The 22,409-nt window shown below is 43.0% G+C and overlaps 1 protein-coding gene across 6 annotated transcripts in view; it reads right to left on the bottom strand.

Annotated features, from left to right (window-relative positions):
* Nucleotides 1–20,448, bottom strand: part of ARNT (aryl hydrocarbon receptor nuclear translocator) — a 69,128-nt gene extending 48,680 nt beyond the window's left edge. For 4 of the 6 annotated variants that reach the window (XM_039459798.2, XM_039459799.2, XM_039459801.2 and 1 more), the window contains exons 1-2: nucleotides 20,300–20,448; nucleotides 849–960 (exon numbers count right to left, since the gene is read on the bottom strand). In XM_039459798.2, the coding sequence (XP_039315732.1) occupies nucleotides 849–960; nucleotides 20,300–20,324 (137 nt within the window). In that variant the 5' untranslated portion in view covers nucleotides 20,325–20,448. Of the gene's footprint in view, nucleotides 1–848; nucleotides 961–16,114; nucleotides 16,813–20,299 lie in introns of those variants that run through there. The other 2 variants (XM_039459800.2, XM_074389612.1) reach the window with 2 other exon arrangements.
* Nucleotides 20,449–22,409: the final 1,961 nt, after the last annotated feature.

Raw genomic sequence — 22,409 nt, 5'->3', positions numbered from 1 at the left:
GGAGAATCGCTTGAACCCAGGAGGTATAGGTTGCAGTGAGCTGAGATCGTGCCACTGCACTCCAACCTGGTGACAGAGTGAGGCTCCATCATAAAGAAAAAAAAAAAAAAGGTAAAAGGGAAATTTAATACCAAAAATTAAATAAAATAGTGCCCACTCCTCCAGGCCCCTCTAAAACAACCTTCTTTCTGAATCTTTCTCAATCTTTACCAACCAAATGTATATTTCCATACACAGAAAAACATAGCACCAAATTTGTTCCTTTCTAACAAAACTAGGCATAGTTTATCATAACTTTATGTGTATAATAATTATTTCTGTCAGAACACAAGCAACTTCGAGACAAGGACTGTGTCTTATTTATCTTTACATCCTACTTGGATCAGCACAATGCCGTAACACTAATTAGGAATTTAATAAATACTTTTGGAACTGAATGGACTATTCCAAACCGAGCAACATATCAATATGTTGGAAGAGAGCTATTCTAGAGCTCAGCATTCTCTAAATTCAGAAAAGCATCCCATCAAAATGATTTTGAGAATATAGACACAAAGCTTAATGAAAGCAGCAGTTTTCTTAGGCATAGTGAAATCTCTGGACTTAGCTACAGTCCTTTATCTTACAGAAATTTTTTGTTTAAAAAAAGAACTGCTTACAGGAAACTTAGATAAAAACGTAAATTGTTCATAAGAAAAAATTCAGGGACTAAGGAGACTTATATGACAGCAGTACAGTAAGTATTCAAGTTGAAGAGTTACAGTCAGGAATAGCCAAGTGGGTTCAGCAAACTAAATAAATAAAGCTGGTTTCTGGAGAGACATTTGTAACACACTACACTCACTCACCCTGGCCGCCGCTTAATAGCCCTCTGGACAATGGCTCCTCCGCCTTGAAGTCCAGGTCCAGGGTTTCCAGAGGCAATGGCTGGACCCAGTGATGGGACATCTGATGTCATTTCTGTCAAGAAAATAATGAAGTAAACATTTAAAAAAAGACGGTCCTTGCTTATCACCAGTATCATCAAGTTAGCTAAAAGAAAGTTTCAAGCTATAGACAGAATCTCAGCAGTTTGCTAAAAATCCCAAATGCTCGTATCCAGATTGCTCTTCTTGCTTTTTTTTAAGACCAGGTCTCACTCTGTTGCCTGGGCTAGAGTGCACTGGTGCAATCATAGCTCACTATGCCTCAGCCTCCTGAGTAGCTGGGACTACAGGTGCATGCCACCAAGCCCAGCTATGTTTTGTATTTTTAGTTTAGAAGGGGTTTCACCATGTTGGCCAGGATGGTCTCAATCTCTTGACCTTGTGATCTGCCTGCCTTGGCCTCCCAAAGTGCTGGGATTACAGGTATGAGCCACCCCATCTGGTCTTTTTTTTTTTTTTTTTAAGACAGTGTCTCACTCTATCTAGCCGAGGCTGGAGTACAGTGGCATGATCATGGCTCACTGCAGCCTCAACCTCCCGTGCTCAAGTTATCCTCCTCCATCAGCTTCCCAAGTAGCTGGTACTACAGGTGGGCACCACTGCACCTAGTTGATTTTTTTTTTTTTTTTTTTTTTTTTGGTAGAGACAGGGTCTCCCTATGTTACCCAGGCTGGTCTTGAACTCCTGAGCTCAAGCACTCCTCCCAGGTCAGCTTCCCAAAGCACTGGGATTATAGGGGTAAGCCACAGAGCACAGCCTTGAGTACATTTTATCTCTGATTTTTTATCTCAGTTTATATATACCTAACTCTGTAAACAAAACAGGTATAGGCTGGGCACAGTGGCTCATCCCTGTAATCCAAGAACCTTGGGAGGCCAAGGTGGACAGATCATTTGAGCTCAGGAGTTCAAGACTAGCCTTTGCAACAAAGTGAAACCCCATATGTAAAAAAAATACAAGTTATCCAGCATGGTGGTGTATGCCTATAGTTCTAGCTACTCAAGAGGTTGATGTGGGAGGATCATTTGAGTCTGGGAGGTCAAGGCTGCAGTGAGCCATGACTGCACTACTACATACCACCCTGGAAAACAGAGTGAGACCCTGTCAAAAAAAAAAAAAAAAAAAAAAAAAAAGGTACATTTTTGCATTTTTTTCTAGTAAAAATGGAGTCCTGATCTTCAACTTGCTCTTTTCATTTAAATATACATCATGCATATCTATCTACACACACAATTGTACACACATATCTCATTATTCTTGTTAGTTCATACTGTATAATGCACAATATTTTGTGCATCAAATAACAGTATCAACAGAGTGAAAAGCCAATCTATTGAATAGAAAAAAAAAATTCTCTTTTTTTTTTTGAGACAGAGTCTTACTCTGTCACCCAGGCTGGAGTGCAGTAGTGTGATCTCAACTCACTGCAACCTCCAACTCCCAGGTTCAAGTAATTCTCAAGCCTCAGCCTCCCGAATAGCTGGGATTACAGGCATGCACCACCATGCCTGGCTAATTTTTATATTTTTAGTACAGATGGGGTTCCACCATGTTGGCCAGGCTGGTCTCGAACTCCCGACCTCAGGTGATCTGCCCACCTCAGTCTCCCGAAGTGCTAGGAATACAGGTGTGAGTCACCATGCCAGGAAGAAAATAATTTTTCAAATCATATATGCAACACAGGATTAATATCCAAAATATATAAATAACAACCAGGCACGGTGGCTCACACCTGTAATCACACTTTGAGTGGCTCACACACTTTGGGAGGCCAAGGCAGGCATATCACCTGAGGTTAGGCGTTCAAGACCAGCCTGGCCAACATGGTGACGCCCTGTCTCTATTGAAAATACAAAAATTAGCTGGGCAGGTGGGTGGGTGCCTGTAATCCCAGCTACTCAGGAGGGAGGTTGAGGCAGGGAGAATTAACTAAACCCAGGAGGCAGAGGTTGCAGTGAGCTGGGATCACGCCACTGCAATCCAGCCTGGGCGACAGAGCAAGACTCCACCTCAAAAAAATAAATAAACAAATAAACAAATAAACAAAACATATAAACAGCTCCTACAAAAAAGCAAACCCAATTTTAAAAGGGGCAAAGAACTTGAATAAGCGTATCTGCAAAGAAGATTTACTACTGGCCAATAAATACATGTAAAGTGCTCAACATAACTAATGACTAGGGAAATGCAAATCAAAACCACAATGAGAAAGCATTTAATTCCCATTAAAATGATTAATATCCAAAAATACATAAATAAATAAAGTATTGGCAAGGATCTGGAGAAATTAAAACCTTTATGCATTGCTAGTGGAAATGTAAAATGGTGTAACCACAATAGAAAACAGTATGGAGATGCCTCCAGAAACTAAAAATAAAGCGAGGTGCAGTGGTGCGCACCTGTAGTCCCAGCTACTCAAGGGTCTGAGACAGAAGGATCCTGAGTCCAAGACCAGGCTGGGAAGAATAGCAAGATACCATCTCAAAAAAAAAAAAAAAATTAAAATTAAAAAATAGAATTACCACATGATCCAGCGATTCCACTTCTGGGTATATACCAGAAAGAATCAAAAGCAGGATCTCAAAGAAACATTTGTATACTCATGTTCATAGAAGTACTATTCACCAATAGTCAAGGGTGAGGGCAACCCAAGTGTCTATCTACAAGTTAACAGATAAAGAAACTGGAGCTGAACATGGTGGCTTACACCTGTCAGGCTAGCACTTTGGAAGGCCAAGGCAGGAGGATCATTTAAGTCCAGGAGTTCAAGACCACCCTGAGCAACATAGTGAGACCCCATCTCTACAAAAAATAAACAAAATTAGCCATACATGTGGTATGTGCCTGATTACAGGTGTGAGCCACTACACCCAGCCAGGGTTTTGGTAATTTTCACACACACACAAAAAAAAATGGTCATACTATACAAACTGTCCTGACTTACAATAGTTCCACCTGGGGCTTTCCACCTTTATAATGATGGGAAGCCATTAAAATTTCAGCATAATGTACAGTGTTCTGTGAGTTACATAATATCCAACACTTTATTATAAAGTAAAATTTAAGTTAGATTATTTTGCCCACCGTAGGCTAATCCAAGTATTCTGCACACGTTTAAGGTGATCTAGGCTAAGCTATAATGTTTAATAGGTTAGGTGTATTAAATGCATTTTTGACTTAGGATATTTTCAATTTACAATGGGTTTATTGAGACATAACCCCACCATAAGTCGAGGACCATCTATATTTATTCTGAACTTTTTCTCTTCCATGTAACAACATATTGTTATGGCAATAAACACAGGTATAGGTCATTCTTTTTAACAGTTACATGGTACTCTGTACTATAAATGTATAGTTATGACATTCAAACCTTCACTATCACAATGTTTCAATGAACATCATTGTGTGTCTTCATTCACAGGTGCCACTACTTCCGTATTATTTCTGAAAATGACTTCCCAGGGCCTAAGGGTAGGCACATTTAAAATTTTGATTGCCCATTACCCAACAAGGAAGTTATACCACTTTAGAGCCTCACTGACTGCATCAATGTATCCGTATCTCCAACAGCATTATGTTTTGGCAATCCTTCAAATTTTTGGTCATTTTCTTGATAAAAAAGGATTATCACTGTTAGTTTAACATACATTAAGGCTGAGCATATTTTTATGTTACTGCTAATTTTCCTATTTCAGCCTATAAATTTGAAATAGTGAGCATATGTTACTTTCCTAAGAAAAAACATTTGTTTCCATTTTTTAAAAAAGTTCAGGGCTAGGCACAGTGGCTCATGTCTATAATACCAGCACTTTGGAAAGCCAAGGCATGAAGATTGCTTGAGCTCAAGAGTTCAAAACTAGCCTGGGCAGGCCGGGCACAACGACTTACGCCTGTAATCCCAGCACTTTGTAAGGCTGAGGAGGGCGTATCACCTGAGGTTGGGAGATTGAGAACAGCCTGATTAACAAGGAGAAACCCCATGTCTACTAAAAATACAAAAATTAGCCAGGCATGGTGGCACATGCCTGTAATCCCAACTACTTGGGAGGCTGAGGCAGGAGAACTGCTTGAACCCAGGAGACGGAGGTTGCAGTAAACTGAGATCGTGCCATTGCACTCCAGCCTGGGCAACAAGAGTGAAACTCAGTCTCAAAAAACACAAGCCTAGGCAACAATGAGACCCTGCCTCTATTTAAAAAAAAAAAAAAATCATACTTTTAGTGATAAGTTTATACAGGATATAAGAGTACCATGGAGGTCAGGCGCAGTGGCTCATGCCTGTAATCCCAGCACTTTGGGAGACTGAGGCGGGGAGATTCCTTGAGGTCAAGAGTTTGGGACCAGCCTAGCCAACACAGCAAAACCCTGTCTCTATTAAAAATGCAAAAATCTGTCAGGTTTGGTGGTGCACATCGATAATCCCAGCTACTTAGGAGGCTGAGGCATGAGAATCGCCTGGGAGGCAGAGGTTACAGTAAGCCAAGATCACGCCACTGCACTCCAGCCTGGGCAACAGAGTAAGACTCTGTCTCAAAAAAAAGAGTGCTAGGGAAATTCAGAGAAGGAAAAGATAATCCTGGTTTAAATCAAGGCCTGGCATAGTCCCTCGCAGAGAAAATGCTCAATATGAAGAAGAAACTGAAGGAAGTAAGGCAGGCAGGCAACCAGCCCATGGGGAAGTTTTAAAAAGGTAAATCAAGCTGGGCCTTAAAAAAAGTAAAGAAGGCTGGGCACAGTGGCTCACGCCTGTAATCCCAACACTTTGGGAGGCTGAGGCAGGGGGATTACCTGAGGTCAGGAGTTTGAGACCAGCCTGACCAACATGGTGAAACCCCATCTCTACTAAAAATACAAAAAATGAGCTAGGCATGGTGGCAGGCGCCTATAATCCCAGCTACTCAGGAGGCTGAGGTAGGAGAATCACTTGAACCCGGGAGGCAAAGATTGCAGTGAGCCAATTGCACCACTGCACTCCAGCCTGGGCAACAGAACAAAACTCCACCTCAAAGAAAAAAAGTAAAGGAGAAAAAAAAGGCATTCCACGTAGACAAAAGACGAGAGAAAATCTAAAGGGAGATATGCAAATACAGTTATGCATCACTTAACAACAGGAATACATTCTGAGAAATGGGTCATTAGGAGATTTCAACATTGTATGAATATCATTGAGCAAACTTACAGAAATCTAGACAGTATAGCCACACACACCTAGGCTATATGGTATAGCCCAATACTCCCAACCTGTACAACATGTTACTATACTGAATACTACAAGCAACTGTAACTCAATGGTAACTATTTATATATCTAAACATAGAAAAGGTGTGCTAAGACCTTATGACAACTATGATATGACTGGGCAATGGAAATTTTTCATCTCCATTATAATCTTATTGGACCATCATCACTGAATATGCAGTCCTTTGATGACCAAAATGTCATTACGTGGCACATAACAGCAACTGTGAAGAGCTGTAAGGAAAAAGACCTATAAAAGGTAAGATGTCAAGTGCTAACCGAGAGAAAGCCTAGAATGCCATGACAAAACACCTGGATCAGATTCAACAACAAAAATACAACTTTAAGTCAAATAAGATGAAAATATAAATTAAAAGTCATCTGACAGATTTAAAGTTTGAAGTAATAGAAGTAGGGAGACAAGACTCAACAAAAACAAGGTGAGGCCGGGCGCGGTGGCTCAAACTTGTAATCCCAGCACTTTGGGAGGCTGAGGCGGGCGGATCACAAGGTCGAGAGATCTAGACCATCCTGGTCAACATGGTGAAACCCCGTCTCTACTAAAAATACAAAAAGTTAGCTGGGCATGGTGGTGCGTGCCTGTAATCCCAGCTACTCAGGAGGCTGAGGCAGGAGAATTGCCTGAACCCAGGAGGCGGAGGTTGCGGTGAGCCGAGAACGCGCCATTGCACTCCAGCCTGGGTAACAAGAGCAAAACTCCGTCTCAAAAACAAACAAACAAACAAACAAACAAGGTGATAAAGGCCTAAATCAGGATAGCAGGATGAAAAGGTAGTTACTTCTAAAATTTTTAACTATGCAACTTCTGAGTAAGGATAATGGATTAAATATATCTAGCTAGATCTACTTTCTCTTCTCACTCACACACAGGAAAAAATTTTAAAAAAGAAAAAATTTTTACACAAGACATAAAATCACAAGGATGGAAAGAATAAGAGAAGAGCAATACCTTCTTTGAAACTAGAGATAAAATGGACTGTTGCCCTGGCAGATCGACAAGAACTAAATCCTGAACTGACAAGGGAAAAAGTAGAAAACCAATTCAATTTACACTATGGAATCCCCAAAGTCTCAGAAGCTGGTGGCTCCAGGTACCTCTGGGTATGCAGGGTGGGGTGAATGAAGTAAAAATGAGAATTAGTTCAACATCTGTTTACTACACAGATGGATTCCTAGATCCTCTTCTCTATTCCTTCTAAACAAGGCAACTACCCCTCCCCATCCTGTCAAAAGACAGATTTACTCTTTGGAGAGTATAAATCAAAGGTCTTGCCGTCTAGTTAACACCAGGCAAGTGAAAGTGAGAGACCTAGACTGAAAACAGGAAAACTAACACCAATGTATGCATACTACATGTTTCATTTTTCTTCTGTGTTGTACTGCCTATTTCCTATATTCCATATCTCCACTTTGTTGGTTTACTCTCTCCTACTGGCGGAGCCTATTGTCTAGTGGATTCCTGAAAAGGTGTAGGAATATCTCGGATATATAAAAATATCTCTTATTTCACTAACTGATAGGTTGCTTGGGTATGGAATTCTAAATTAGAATTTATTTTCCCTCAGAATTTTGAAGGCATTGCTCCAAGGTCTTTTTGTTGTTGCTGTTGTTTTGTTTTTTTTGTGCTCTTGCACCCAGGCTGGAGAGTAGTGGCGCGATCTCAGCTCACTGCAACCTCTGCTTCCCAGGTTCAAGCAATTCTCCAGCCTCAGCCTCCTTTTTAGCTGGTACTACAGGTGCACACCACCACGCCCAGTGAATTTTTGTATTGTTAGTAGAGATGGAGTTTCTCGATGTTGGCCACGCTGGTCTCAAACTCTTGATCTCAGGTGATCCACCTGCCTCAGCCTCCCAAAGTGCTGGGACTATAGGCCTGAGCCACTATGCCGGCTTACTCCAACATCTACTTTCTAGCATGACTACTAAGAAATAAATACAATCTGATTCCTGAATCTTTTGAATGTGAACAATCTTAATCTCTCTGAAGCTTATAGAATATTCTCTTTCTATCTGATGCTGAAATTTCAGCATAATGTGCCTTGATATTTTCATGGTCCCTTCAATCTAGAAACTAAAGTCTTTCTTCACTGGGACATTTTATTTAAACAGAAATAAAGAATTCTGTTAAAAGAAATAAAAATGATGCCACTGGAGAGAAGGAAATGAGGAAAACGGAGTAGAGGACTTTCTTATAATGTTTTCTGTAACATTATAAAACTAAGTCATTAAATATTAATATATGCATGTATAGTTTTGATTTAAATAACGTTTATGTATGTATGTAAACACACACACACGTATATTTGGCAAAAGACCCAAGAAGAGGTAATAACCCAGATAAATACATAAGAAGTAAAAAAATCCAAACACTTATAGTTCCATAGCCTGGGGAAATGAAAAACTGAACTTTAATAGTCATGAAAGATACAGAAAGGTAGGAAGGACAGCAGATTTGAAGGAAATTCTGGTGAGCACGTACAAATATAGGATGTTAAAGATTATTTAAACAGAGGCTGGGCACGATGGCTGACACTTGTAATCCCAGCACTTTGGGAGGCCAAGGCTGCTAGACTGCTTGAGGCCAGGAGTTCAAGACCAGCTTGGCCAACATGGTGAAACCCCATCTCTACTAAAAACACAAAAAATTAGCCAGATGTGGTGACACACTGTAGTCCCAGCTACTCATGCGGCTGAAGCACAAGAATCATTTGAACCCAGGAGATGGAGACTGCAGTGAGCCAAGATTGCCCCACTGCACTGCAGCCTGGTGACACACTGTAGTCCCAGCTACTCATGCGGCTGAAGCACAAGAATCATTTGAACCCAGGAGATGGAGACTGCAGTGAGCCAAGATTGCCCCACTGCACTGCAGCCTGGGCAACACAGAAAGACTCTGTCTTTAAAAAAAAAGATTACTCAAATAGAGCTAGGCATAGTGTCATACACCTATAACCCCTATACTAGGGAGACCAAGGCGGGAGGACTACTTCATCTCAGCAGTTCAAAATTAGTCTGGGCAACATAGTGAAACCCTGTCTCTATAAATTAAAAAAAAAAAAAACACTACTCAAACAGAGATGCAGCCAGGCACAATGGCACACACCAGTAGGTCCAGCTACTCAGGTGGCTGAAGAGGACTGCTTGAGCCCAGGAGTTCAAGACCAGCCTGGAACAAAACCTTGTCTCAACTTAAAAAAAAGAGGTGGGGTCTTTTAAATAGACAAAAATATAGGAAGGTAATTTATGTGAGAAGCCAGAAATAAAAATTTTGAAGTCTTTGATACATAAAAGATAAATGAAGGGTGATATGGTTTGGCTCTGTGTCCCTACCCAAAACTCATGTCAAATTATAATCCCCAGTGTTGAAGGTGCAGCCTGGTGGCAGGTTTTTGGATCACGGGGCTGGTTTCTAATGGTTTGGCACCATCCTCCTAGTGCTGTCTCATGATAGAGTTCTCAAAAGATTTGGTTGTTGAAAGTGTGTAGCACCTTCCCCTTCTCTCTCTCTATCCTGCTGGCCATGTAAAGACATGCTTGCTTCCCTTTAGCCTTCCACCATAATTCCTTGTTTCCTGAGGCCTCTCCAGCCATGCCTCCCATACAGCCTGCAGAACCATGAGTCATTTAAACTTCTTTTCTTCATAAATTAACCAGTCTCAAGTGGTTCTTTACAGCAGTGTGAGAATGGACTAATACAAAGGGAATAGAATTGGCCAGGTGGTTCACAACTGTAATTCCAGCACTTTGGGGGGGGAAGAGGTGGGCCGATAATGAGGTCAGGAAGTCAAGACCATCCTGACCAATGTGGTGAAACCCTGTCTCTACTGAAAATACAAAAACTAGCCGAGCGTGGTGGCACACCTGTAGTCCCAGCTACTCAGGAGGCTGAGGCAGGACAATTGCTTGAACCTGGGAAGTGGTGGTTGCAGTGAGCCAAGATCATACCACTGCACACTAGCCTGGCAACAGAGTGAGACTCCATCAAAAAAAAAAAAAAGAAAGAAAGAAAGAAAAGAAAGAAAAGAAAAAAAGGAAAGGAAAGGAAGAAAGAAAGAAAGAGAGGAGAAAGGAAGAAAGAAGAAAGGAAGGAAAGAAAGAAAGAAAAAGAAAAAAGAAAGGAAGGAAAGAGAAAAAAAAAAGAAAAGACAAGAGAGGAAGAGAAGAACAGAGGAAGAGAGGACGGGAGGGGAGGAGAGGGGAGGTAAGGGAGGGAGGGAGGAAGAAAAGAAGAAAAGAAGGAAGGAAGGAAGGAAAGAGGGAAGGAAAAACCAAAGAGAATGGGATTATAGTAGGTACCATCTCAACGCCCAGTTGAAATAGGAAGGTAAGCAGCTAGGAAGGCAGGTAGGTGGACAAACGGAAAGAAATGAAGGAAACTGCTTGGTTTACTGTTTAGTTAACAGTTTCAGCCCCAACCAGGCACTGTGGTGTACACCTGTAATCCCAGCTAATTTGGAAGCAAAGATGGGAAGATCATTTGCACTGAGGAGTTCAAGACCAACTTGGGCAACATAGCAAGACCTTGTCTCAAAAGAGTCCTAGCCTCAAGGATGAGAATAGAAAAGTAGAAGCATACTGAAAAAGAAGAAGAAGATAAGCAAAAAGGACAAAGAAGGAACAATCCGTGATAAAGGCCTCTGAAATCACGTTTCAAGGAGTAGCTCAATTATGGAATATCAAGAACTTGGAGAAGGATTCTAATAACAACCCTAAAAGCCGCAGTGCGTAATTATTCATGCCTGTAATCTCAGCAATCTGAGAGGCCAAGAGCAGGAGGATCACTCAAGGACTGTAGTTCAAGACCAGCCTGGGCAACATAGCAAGAGCCTGTCTCCAAAAAATTAAAAAATTAGCTGGGCATGATGGTGCATACCTACAGTCTTAGCTACTCAGGAAACTGAGGAGGGAGAATCATTTGAGCCTAAGAATTGGAGGTATTGCAGCGACCTATGGTCATGCTGTTGCACTCCAGACTGGCTGACACAGCAGGTCCTTCAGCAGGACCTGGTCTCAAAAAACCCCTTAAAAGTGTTTAAAGAATTGAAACACAAAACTAGGACAAAGAAATATAGAAGGTTACAGAAAAGATTTTAGGAAACTGTTTTTTTGTTTGTTTGTTTGTTTGTTTGTTTTTTCCTGGATACAGGGCCTTACTCTGTCACCCAGACTACAATCCAGTGGCACGATCATGGCTCGGTGCAGCCTCAACCTAGCAAGCTCAAGAGATCCTCCCACCTCAGCCTCCCAAGTAGTTGGGACTACAGGCATCCACCACCACACCTAGCTAATTTCTTAATATATATTTTTGTGGAGACGAGGTCTCACTATATTGCCCAGGCTCATCTCCAATTCCTGGGCTCAAAGAATCCTCTCACCCTGGCTTCCTGAAGTGCTGAGATTACAGGTGTGAGCCTTCACACTCAGCCTGGAAACTACTCTTCTAGTTCCTTTTTTCAGCACCTTGCACTCAGTTCTCCATCCAAGCAATGCCTTGTCCCCTAGGCTGCCTAATGTGGTATTTCACCCTTTTCATCGACAAAAAAGATGATACTCCACCTACCTCTTTCTTAAAAGACATACAATGTAGTACATTTCAGTAGGAAAGTCACTCTAAGTCAAAATGGAAAAAAATCTTTTAACTTAGAGATTAGGAAGGATGACTGTGTAGACAGACTGCCAACAATAAAATTTTGTCTCTACATTCTAGTTGCTATGTGACTTCAGACAAGTTACTTATTCACTCTCTGTGTCTTAGTTTCTTCATCTGTGAAACAAGGATAATAATACTTACCTAACACAATTGTTATAAAAATTAAATGAGAACAGCTGGTATATATATTACTAATAAATGTTAGATATTATTATAGTTAGAATAAATTCATAATATCAATGGCTTAATTAGTCTTATCCCTTCAAAAATATTTTCACATTAACAGTGTATAAAGGGATGAGCCTCCAAAGCTGGATTTCATATTCATTTTTATTCAACAAATATTTATTGAACTCTAATCCTATATACTAGGCACTCACTCACTGCAAGCACTGTGGTGCTATAGTGAACAAGGAAAGCAAAAGTTCTGCTCTTGGCCAGGCGCGGTGGCTCAAGCCTGTAATCCCAGCACTTTGGGAGGCCAAGGCGGGCAGATCACGAGGTCAAGAGATCAAGACCATTCAGGCCAACATGGTGAAATCCCATCTCTACTAAAAATACAAAAATTAGCTGGGCGTGGTGGCGTGTGCCTGTAGTCCCAGCTACTCGGGAGGCTGAGGCAGGAGAATTGCTTGAACCCGGGAGGCAGAGGTTGCACTGAGCCGAGATTGTGCCACTGCACTCCAGCTTGGCGTCTGGCGACAGAGTGAGACTCTGTCTCAAAAAAAAAAAAAAAAAAAAAAGTTCTGCTCTCATGGAACTTATATCCTAAGTGTGCTGGTTTGGTTTGGTTTTTTGAGACAGGGTCTCACTCTGTCTCCCAGCTGCCCAGACTGGAGTGCAGTGGCACAATTACAGCTCACTGCAGCCTCAACCTCCCAGGCTCGGGTCATCCTCCCATCTCAGTCCCTCATGTGGCTAGGACTACTACAGGGAATGCCACTATATCCTGCTAATTTTTTGTTTTTTTGTTTTTTTTACAGATAGGGTTTCATGTTGCCCAAGCTGTTCTCAAACTTCTGGGCTCAAGCAATCCACCACCTCAGCTTCCCAAAGTGCTAGGATTAAAGGTATGAGTCAGTACATCCACCCCTAAATACACTGTTGAACCCATAAACTTACTTATCCATTCAACTACAGCGAAAACGTGGAGGGAAAATATAAAATGGACCTGGTACAGTGGCTCACACCTGTAACCCCGGCACACTGGAAGGCTGAGGCAGGAAGACTGCTTGAGCCCAGGAGTTTGAGACCAGCCTAGGCAATAGAGTGAGACCCAGTCTCTACCTAAAATAAGTTAATAAAAACTTTAAAACAAATAAGAAAATCTACTGATGAAAATATGAAAAGTGCCATAAATTTGAAGAATTTATCTGAAAAGCTGGAGATAGTTGCTAGAGACTAGACATAGAGACTAGTCAACAAAATAGGACAGTATAGTCTGGCATACAGAAGGAACTTAAGTATCCACTCCTTTCCCTGGGTTTGTCTCTTTAAGTGTAAAATGATAGGCGTTGTCCTATTTCCAACCTGAAGATTCACTGATGTCTACCTACTAACATCATCATGGCATATTAGACAGCATTCTTAAAAACAGATGGCTCTGGCCTGGCACAGTGGCTCACGCCTATAATCCCAGAACCTTGGGAGGCCAAGGCGGGTGGATCACCTGAGGTCAGGAGTTCAAGACCAGATGACAAACTCACTGAAAACCCATCTCCACTAAAAATATAAAATTAGCCAGGTGTGGTGGTGCATGCCTGTAATCCCAGCCACTCGGCTGAGGCAGGAGAACTGCTTGAAACCAGGAGGCAGAGGTTACAGTGAGCCGAGATCGAGATCACACCATTGCACTCCAGCCTGGGCAACAAAAGCACAACTCTGTCTCAAAACAAACAAACAAACAAACAAGCAGGCCCTATCATTAGGTGTGGGACGTGAGCCCAGACTCCATTGAGTTCAGGTCCTGCATTTCAGAAGGGGTTTAAACGTGCTCTTTTATTGATAAATCTAAATGAAATCAGGTATACAGCCATAAAAACATTTGATAGCACTGACAAGATGTTTTACCATTGTGTACCCCTTTATGGTACTGTACCACCATTAACATTTTAAACAAATCTTATAACCAGTCTGGGGGAAGAAAAAGCTCCAAAGCCAGTTTCAAAAAATCAATGATTCAAATTTTGCTAGTTTTGGAATTAAACATCCCCAAGATGTCATGGCCTACATTAAATCAAAGAAAAAGAGTATAGTTTCCTTGACTGTTGCAATTTAGTTTTTGAAGATCAACCACCAGTTGACACTGGAAATCCCTACTGTTACTGCCTGAGAGGAAAGCCATCCACAATAGAGAACCACAAAGGACTTTCACAAAACACTCATCAAATGTATTACTCTCATCTCTTAATGGACTGTTCAAGGAGAAGGGAGGACTGAAACACAAAAAATTAAGTTGAGGGATCACTATTTCAAGATGACAAGAAAACTAGAGTTCCAAAAATGCAGAAGTTTCTATTTCTTAATTTCTAAGAAAATAAAGATTCAGTTTGGTGATATAAATCTATTATATAAAAAGTATGCATGGCTCACAGGCTCGCACCTGTAATCCCAGCACTTTGGGAGGCCAAGGCGGGCAGATCACTTGAGGTCAGGAGATCGAAACCAGCCTGGCCAACATGGTGAAACCCCATCTCTACTAAAAACACAAAACTCAGCTGGGTGTAGTGGCATGCGCCTGTAATCCAGCTGCTCAGGACACTGAGGCAGGAGAACCGCTTGAACCTGGGAGGCCACAAGGTTACAGTGAGCCAAGATAGTACCACCTTCCAGCCTGGGAGACAGTGAGACTGTCTCAAAAAAAAAAAAAGTATGCAAGGTTAGGCACAGTGGCTCATGCCTGTAACCCCAGCATTTGGGGAGGCCAAGAGAAGTGGCCTGCTTGAGCACAGGAGTTCGAAGCTACAGTGAGTTACAATCGTGCCACTGCACTCCAGCCTAAGCGACAAAACAACACCCTGTCTCAAAATATAAATAAATAATAAGTACGCAGACTGTTTCCTTTTCAAAAATGTTAACTGTATTTCAGCTGCTGAATTAGTAAAATATACCTTTTTAAAAGGTCTTTGCAATATAATAAAATAATATCTTTTTTTGTTGGGGGACAGGGTCTCACTCTGACGCCCAGGCTGGAATGCAAGTGGCACGATCACAGCTCACTGCAGCCTCAACTTCCCAGGTTCAGGTGATATTCCCATCTCAGCCTCCAAGCAGCTTGGAATATAAAAGTACACCACAGTGCTTGGGTAATTTTTCATAGAAAAGGGGTTTCGTCAGGCCGGGCGCGGTGGCTCAAGCCTGTAATCCCAGCACTTTGGGAGGCCGAGGCGGGTGGATCACAAGGTCAAGAGATCGAGACCATCCTGGTCAACATGGTGAAACCCCGTCTCTACCAAAAATACAAAAAATTAGCTGGGCATGGTGGTGCATGCCTGAAATCCCAGCTACTCAGGAGGCTGAGGCAGGAGAATTGCCTGAACCCAGGAGGCGGAGGTTGCGGTGAGCCGAGATCGTGCCATTGCACTCCAGCCTGGGTAACAAGAGCGAAACTCCGTCTCAAAAAAATAAAAAAAATAAAAGAAAAGGGGTTTCGTCGTGTTGTCCGGGCTGGTCTCAAACTCCTGGGCTCAAGTAATCTCCCTGCCTTGGCCTCCCAAAGTACTGGGATTAGAGGCATAAGCCACCGCGACTGGCCATAAAAGAATATTTTCACATCTTAACTTTACATTGCATGAATTCCTATTTTCCCGTATCTGAAAACGTATATAAAGATAACAGGTAAGAATTTTGTTAATTGATGCAGCAAAAACTGTAAGTTACATAGGTGAAAATTAGCTAAAAATTTTTTTTTCCTAAATGACAGCCTTACAATAAATTGTACGTAATAGCACAAAAAGAATTCTCTGCTAGTGAGAATACCAGAAACAAGAGAGAAATAACCTACACTCAACTACAAACTCATTCACCATTTCTAGTTTGAATATTGAATTGTAAATAAAATACCTAATCTTCTTCCAACTATTTCCTCAGTCAGTGCATTACAAATAACACATTCGATTTAGAAAGTATTCCATTTGGTTGAGCATGATGGCTTATGCCTATAATCCCAGCTCTTAGGGGGGCCCAAGGTAGGAAGATCACTTGAGGCCAGGAGATCAAGACTGGCCTGGGCAACATAGCAAGACCCTGTCTCTAAAAAAAATTAAAATTGGCCAACCTTAGTGGTGCATGTCTGTGGTTCCAGCTACTCAGGAGCCTGAAGTGGGAGAATCACATGGTCCCAGGAGATGAAGGCTGCAGTGAGGCATGACTACGTCACTGTACTCCGGCCTCAGTGACAGAGCAAGACCCTATCCCATGGGGGAAAAAAAAATGTGCTCCTCAAAACTGTTAATAGTCCATAGACAAGAAAGATATAGCCTAAAGTATTAGTGACCACCTACCCACTCAGTTCTACTTGCCAGTGATAAGCAGAACTAGTGAAAAATGATAGAATATGGACAATTATCAATTTGAGAAAAAAAATCATCACATTAGAACTATTACTTTAACAACTCTTAGAGAGTTTAAACCATATTTTACTCTTCTTCTAATGCAACACCAACAGTGAAAAATGCAGAAGAACGTGGTTCCCTTGAAAAACACAGCAAGGCCACCAGCACAATTAACATGATCAAGCACTGTTACTAACCCTAAGGATTAACTTGGCTGAGTCAGTGGCTCACACCTATAAGCCCTGCAGTTTAGGAGGCTGAGGTGGGAAGATTGCTTAAGGCCAGGAGTTCAAGAACAGCCTGGGTAACATAGCAAGATCCCATCTCTACAAAAAGTTGAAAAATGTATCCAGGTGAGGTGATATGTGTCTATAGACCCAGATACTCAGAAGGCTGAGGCGGGAAGATCACTTGAGCTCAGGAGTTCAAGGCTGCAGTGAGCATGATTATACCACTGCACTACAGTCTGGGAGGCAGAGTGAGACCCTGTCTCAAAAATAAAAATAAATATATTTTTAAAAAGGATTAACTTAAATGAAGCTTCAAGAGAAGAGTGAAATATTTTTTTAAATCTTCTCGGCTAGGCGCAGCAGCTCATGTCTTTAATCCCAGCGCTTTGGGAGGCCAAGATGGAGGATCACCTGAAGTTGGGAGTTCGAGACCAGCCTTGCCAACATGGAAAAACCCCACCTCTACTAAAAATACAAAATTAGCCAGGTGTGGTGGCACATGCCTATAATCCCAGCTACTCAGGAGGCTGAGGCAGGAGAATCACTTGAACCCAGGAAGCGGAGGTTGCAGTGAGCCAAGATCACACCATTGCACTCCAGCCTGGGCAACAAGAGCAAACCTCTGTCTCAAAAAAAAAAAAAACTTCTTGCCAAAACTAACAAAAAGTGTTTCTTGTTTTTTGTTGTTGTTGTTAAAGAATTAGTACTCCAGCAAAAATACAAAGTAGAAAAAACTCATGATGTCCCTGGTCCTTAAAACGGGCTCTAAGGAAATATAGGTATGACAATGTAGCAAAGAATTCTGACCTGAAAACTATTTACTTTCTTTTCACTGAACACAGTACATTTCCACCTAATGTCCCTCCATTCATTAAACTCATTTCCCAAAATGCAACAGACTGCCGAAAAAATCCACAATGGCCAGGCACAGTGGCTCAAGCCTGTAATCCCAGCACTTTGGGAGGCTGAGGCGGGTGGATCACAAGGTCAAGAGATCGAGACCATCCTGGTCAACAAGGTGAAACCCTGTCTCTACTAAAAATACAAAAAATTAGCTGGGCATGGTGGTGCGTGCCTGTAATCCCAGCTACTCAGGAGGCTGAGACAGGAGAATTGCCTGAACCCAGGAGGCGGAGGTTGCAGTGAGCCGAGATCGCGCCATTGCACTCCAGCCTGGGTAACGAGCGAAACTCCGTATCAAAAAAAAAAAAAAAAAAAAAAAAAAAAATCCACAATGTAGGCTGGGCATGGTGGCTTACGCTTGTAATCCCAGCACTTTGGGAGGCCGAGGTGGGTGGATCATGAGGTCAGGAGTTCGAGACCATCCTGGCTAACACGGTGAAACCCCATCTCTATTTTAAAAAAAAATCCACAACATATCTATGATCTCTTCCTCCTGATATAAAAGTGCGAAGAGAAAAAAGAAAAAAGAAAATACATCTTCTGATCTGATTGAACTGAACATGGGATCAATAAGTTAGAAGAGATAGAAGAATTTTTCAACATCAAAAAAGAAATCTGGCCAGGCAAAGTGTCTCACATCTGTATTTCCAACTTTGACAGAATGAGACAAGTCTCGTTTAAGACCAGAAGATCAAGAACAGCCTGGACAACATAGCAAGACATCTGTCTCTACAAAAAAAATTTAAAAATTAAGCGGGCATGGTGGCAAGGCACCTGCAGTGCCAGCTATTCAGGAGACTGAGGTGAGAGAATCACTTGAGCCCCAGAGGTGGAGACTACCATGAGCAGTGATCTTGCCACTGCACTCCAGCCTGGGTGACAGAGCGAGGAGCAAGACCCTGTGTCAAAAAGAATAGAGGAGAAAAGAAAAAAGAAAGGATCTAAAAATTGCAGAAGCAAGGCAGCCAAAGCACAGTTAAAAAAAAAAAACAACAACAAAAAAAAAACTGTTCCATTAACAAGGATTCTGCACGCTCGTGCCACACACACACACACACACACAGTCTCTCTCTCTCTCCCCCTCTCCCCTTCTCTCTGTTTTCTGCTAAGATTTAAGCTGATATTGATCAGCTTACAAAAGTATGGTCAAGAGGCTGTCATTCTGGTTGCTGTTGTTTAAAAAACAAAACAAAATACAGCAACCCCACCCACACAGCTGGAAAAAAGCTTCTGACATAAGAACTAAAACTTGTTTACCCAGGCCACTTTCTAATAAGAGAAATGCTTTGCAATTTAACCAGGATTATATAAGTATTTTGCAATGTGTGATCAGTTAAAAATCTTGTTTGTTTACTCCACAGTTCACAGATAGGTTATTTTACTCCAAGGTCAGGTTTGCCATAACGGTATTTTTCCTGTTTTATAGTTTTATTCCATCACTCAGCACTTCCTGCAATGTAATTTTTGCCATTAATTTTACCTCCCTTTCCTTTAAAAAAAAATTTTAAAGATTTTAAAAAAGATGACATGTAACAAATTAACCATTTCTTAAAACAGCTGTTCCCAGAAACATGGTGAAAAAGAAATTTCAGTGATTCAACTGTCCTATCAAAATCTGGATATCGCAAAATAATACTGCCTTTCAGTAACATGAAAAACAAATCTAACTTAAATTTCAACGTGGGGATGGGGGAATCACTCCCACTGTTGTATTTTCAGGAAATTCTCTGCCCACCCCCCCCAACCCCGCAACACACACACACACACCCCTCAAGGCTTTTTTTTTTTTTTTAAGGGTATCAAATATATTGCTGTCTGGAAAAGGACAGACTTTATTTTGCAAATGACCAAGGTCTGCGAGATAAACTAGGCCCCTAAAATGACATACCTTCTAAGGAGAAATAACTGTAACATAGAGGAAAGAGGGCTGGGACTAGTAATTTGAGGATCTCATCTCTCTAGACCTACACTAAAGCCTACTCCGTCTCTTAGACAAGAAAGGTGAGATCTTTTTGATATTTGATTATTTTTCGAAACTGAGAAATGGTGTGGAATCAAACTTTTCTTAAAGAGTTTGGAGATTGCATCGATCTAGGCCCAACAAGACTTAAACCTGGGGCTGTGGACGAAAGACCTGTCCCGAACCACAACCATTACACAAACCCCTGCCCTCAGCAGGCAAAGACACTCAGGCCCTCTTAAAACAAGACCTAAGTTTCAAAGCATAGTCCGGGAACCGTGACGCGGACGAGGGTTGCGGGTGGGAGGTAACAGCCTAAAGAAACGTCGTATGTATCAAAGAAATCTCCATTTTTAATTTTTTAAATCAAACTCTAAACCTTTAAATGTTTGGAAGCAACACCTCAACTAAACAGCAATGTGGTCCAGTGTTTATGAATCCAAACTACTCTTAAAGCGAACCGAGCCACTCTGCCTACGGTTTTCGGCATCAAGCGGCTCCAGCGAGCAGAGGGTTAAAAGAGGACCACATCAGACCAGACGCCGCCCGAGAAGTGAGGGTGGGCCAGCCCCGCACTGGCCGCAGCCCCCGCGGAGCGCAGGACAGGGAGCCCCCAACTCCCACCACCTCGAGTCTACCCAAGTACCCAGGGTCAGGCCCCTCCCCGGGTCGCCGCTCCCCCACTGTCCCCTCGCGGCCCCTGCCCCGCCCCGGCGCCACAGCTCTAGCTCCGTCCCGTCAGTCCTGGGTCTCCTCAGTTGTCAGCCCCTTCAGCCCCTCCCCTTTAGAGGCGCCCCAGTCCTCCGTCTCCTCACCGGGGTTGGCAGTAGTCGCCGCCATGGCCGTGGATGCCACCGCCGCCGCGCCACCCCCCCCCCCAGTGGGAGGAGCCGCCGCCACCGAACCGGGAGGGAGGGGAAGAGAAAGGCCACTCCCCAGAAGCGGCGCCGGACCGCTGCCACCGCTACCGCAGAATCCAAGATGGCGGCTTCAGCAACCCCCACCGTCCCAGCCCCTGTAGCGGCGAGACCCCGCCTGTATGGTGGGCGGAGTCAACACACGGCCAGCCTCCGAGGAAAAAATTGACCAATGAAAACGCCAAACCGACTAAGGGCAGGGCTAGTCACTGCGCCAGCCAGTCCATTGGAGGGAGGGCGAGGAAGAAGCCCAGCTGTCTTCCTAACCCCGCCCTCCTTGCGTAAGAGGTCAATGACCAAGTGACGTCATTGAAATACAATTAAAACGGGTATTTTAGGCCCGGTGCGGTGGCTCGCGCCTGTAATCCCAGTACTTTGGGAGGCCGAGGCTGATGGATCATCTAAGGTCAGGGGTTCGAAACCAGCCTGGCCAATATGGCGAAAACCCGTCTCTATTAAAAATCCAAAATTAGCCCGGCCATGGTGGCACATGCCTGTAATCCCAGCTGTTTGGGAAGCTGAGGCAGAAGAAAAGCTTGAACCTGGGAGGCGGAGGTTGCAGTGAGCCAAGTTCGTGCCTCAGAACTCCAGCCTGGGCAACAAGAGTGAAACTCCGTTTCAAAAAAAAAAAAAAAAAAAAAAAAAAAAAAAAAGGCCGGGCGCGGTGGCTCAAGCTTGTAATCCCAGCACTTTGGGAGGCCGAGGCGGGTGGATCACGAGGTCGAGAGATCGAGACCATCCTGGTCAACATGGTGAAACCCCGTCTCTACTAAAAATACAAAAAAAAAATTAGCTGGGCATGGTGGCGCGTGCCTGTAATCCCAGCTACTCAGGAGGCTGAGGCAGGAGAATTGCCTGAACCCGGGAGGCGGAGGTTGCGGTGAGCCGAGATCGCGCCATTGCACTCCAGCCTGGGTAACAAGAGCAAAACTCCGTCTCAAAAAAAAAAAAAAAAAAAAAAAAAAATGAGTATTTTACTAAACCTTCGCTTGGTGGTGGATTCATCTGAATGGTTGCCCTGTATTTTACTAAACCTTCGCTTGGTGGTGGATTCGTCTGAATGGTTGCCCTGCAAACAATTTATCTTGTAAATCCCCTGTAGGTGCTCTAATACTTAAACTTCGTATGATGATTTGTAATCCTTTCCAGTTTTTTCCCCCTTTTAAAGACTTTTGTCCCTGGTGAAAAAAGTAAAATATATATATATATTTTTTGAGACAGAATTTCTCTCCGTCGCCGGGCGCCAGGCTGGAGTGCAGTGGCGCGATCTCGACTCACTGCAACCTCTGCCTCCCGGGTTCAAGCAATTCTCCTGCCTCGGCCTCCCGAGTAGCTGGGACTACAGGCCCACGCCACCACGCCCAGCTAATTTTTGTATTTTTAGTGGATACAGGGGTTTCACCATGTTGGCCAGGATGGCCTCGATCTCTTGACCTCGTGATCCGCCCGCCTCGGCCTCCCAAAGTGCTGGGATTACAGGCGTGAGCCACCGCGCCCGGCAATTACTAATTTTTGAATGCCTGCTGTGGAATTGGTAGTGTAAAAGGATCCGGGTGTTAACGGTTTGGTATGGGAGATACCGACAGCAAAAGCTGGAGGCAATGGATGAAGAAAGTATCTGAAGAGTGGCTAACTTCCTTTGGTCAGTGATAGGGACGCAGTGAGTTGTTTTGTTTTGCTTTTGTTTTTTCAGACGGAGGCCCAGGCTGGAGTGCAGTGGCGTGATCTCAGCTCACTGCAACCTCCACCTCCCTGGTTCAAGCAATTCCCCTGAGTCACCCTTCCGAGTAGCTGGGATTACAGGCACACGCCACCACGCCCAGCTAATTTTTTTGTATTTTTACCAGAAACGGGGTTTCACCATGTTGGCCAGACCAGTCTCCAACTCCTGACCTCAGGCAATCCTCCCGCCTCAACTTCCAAAAGTGCTGGAATTACAGGCGTGACCCACCACGCCTGGCCAGTGAGGTTTTTAGCAGGTAATCAATAAGATGATGGCTATGCAGGT

Source organism: Saimiri boliviensis, chromosome 19, assembly GCF_048565385.1.
Source record: "Saimiri boliviensis isolate mSaiBol1 chromosome 19, mSaiBol1.pri, whole genome shotgun sequence".
Classification (NCBI taxonomy): domain Eukaryota; kingdom Metazoa; phylum Chordata; class Mammalia; order Primates; family Cebidae; genus Saimiri; species Saimiri boliviensis.
Note: the sequence above shows the minus strand (reverse complement) of the source record. Positions and strands in the feature narration are given on the sequence as shown.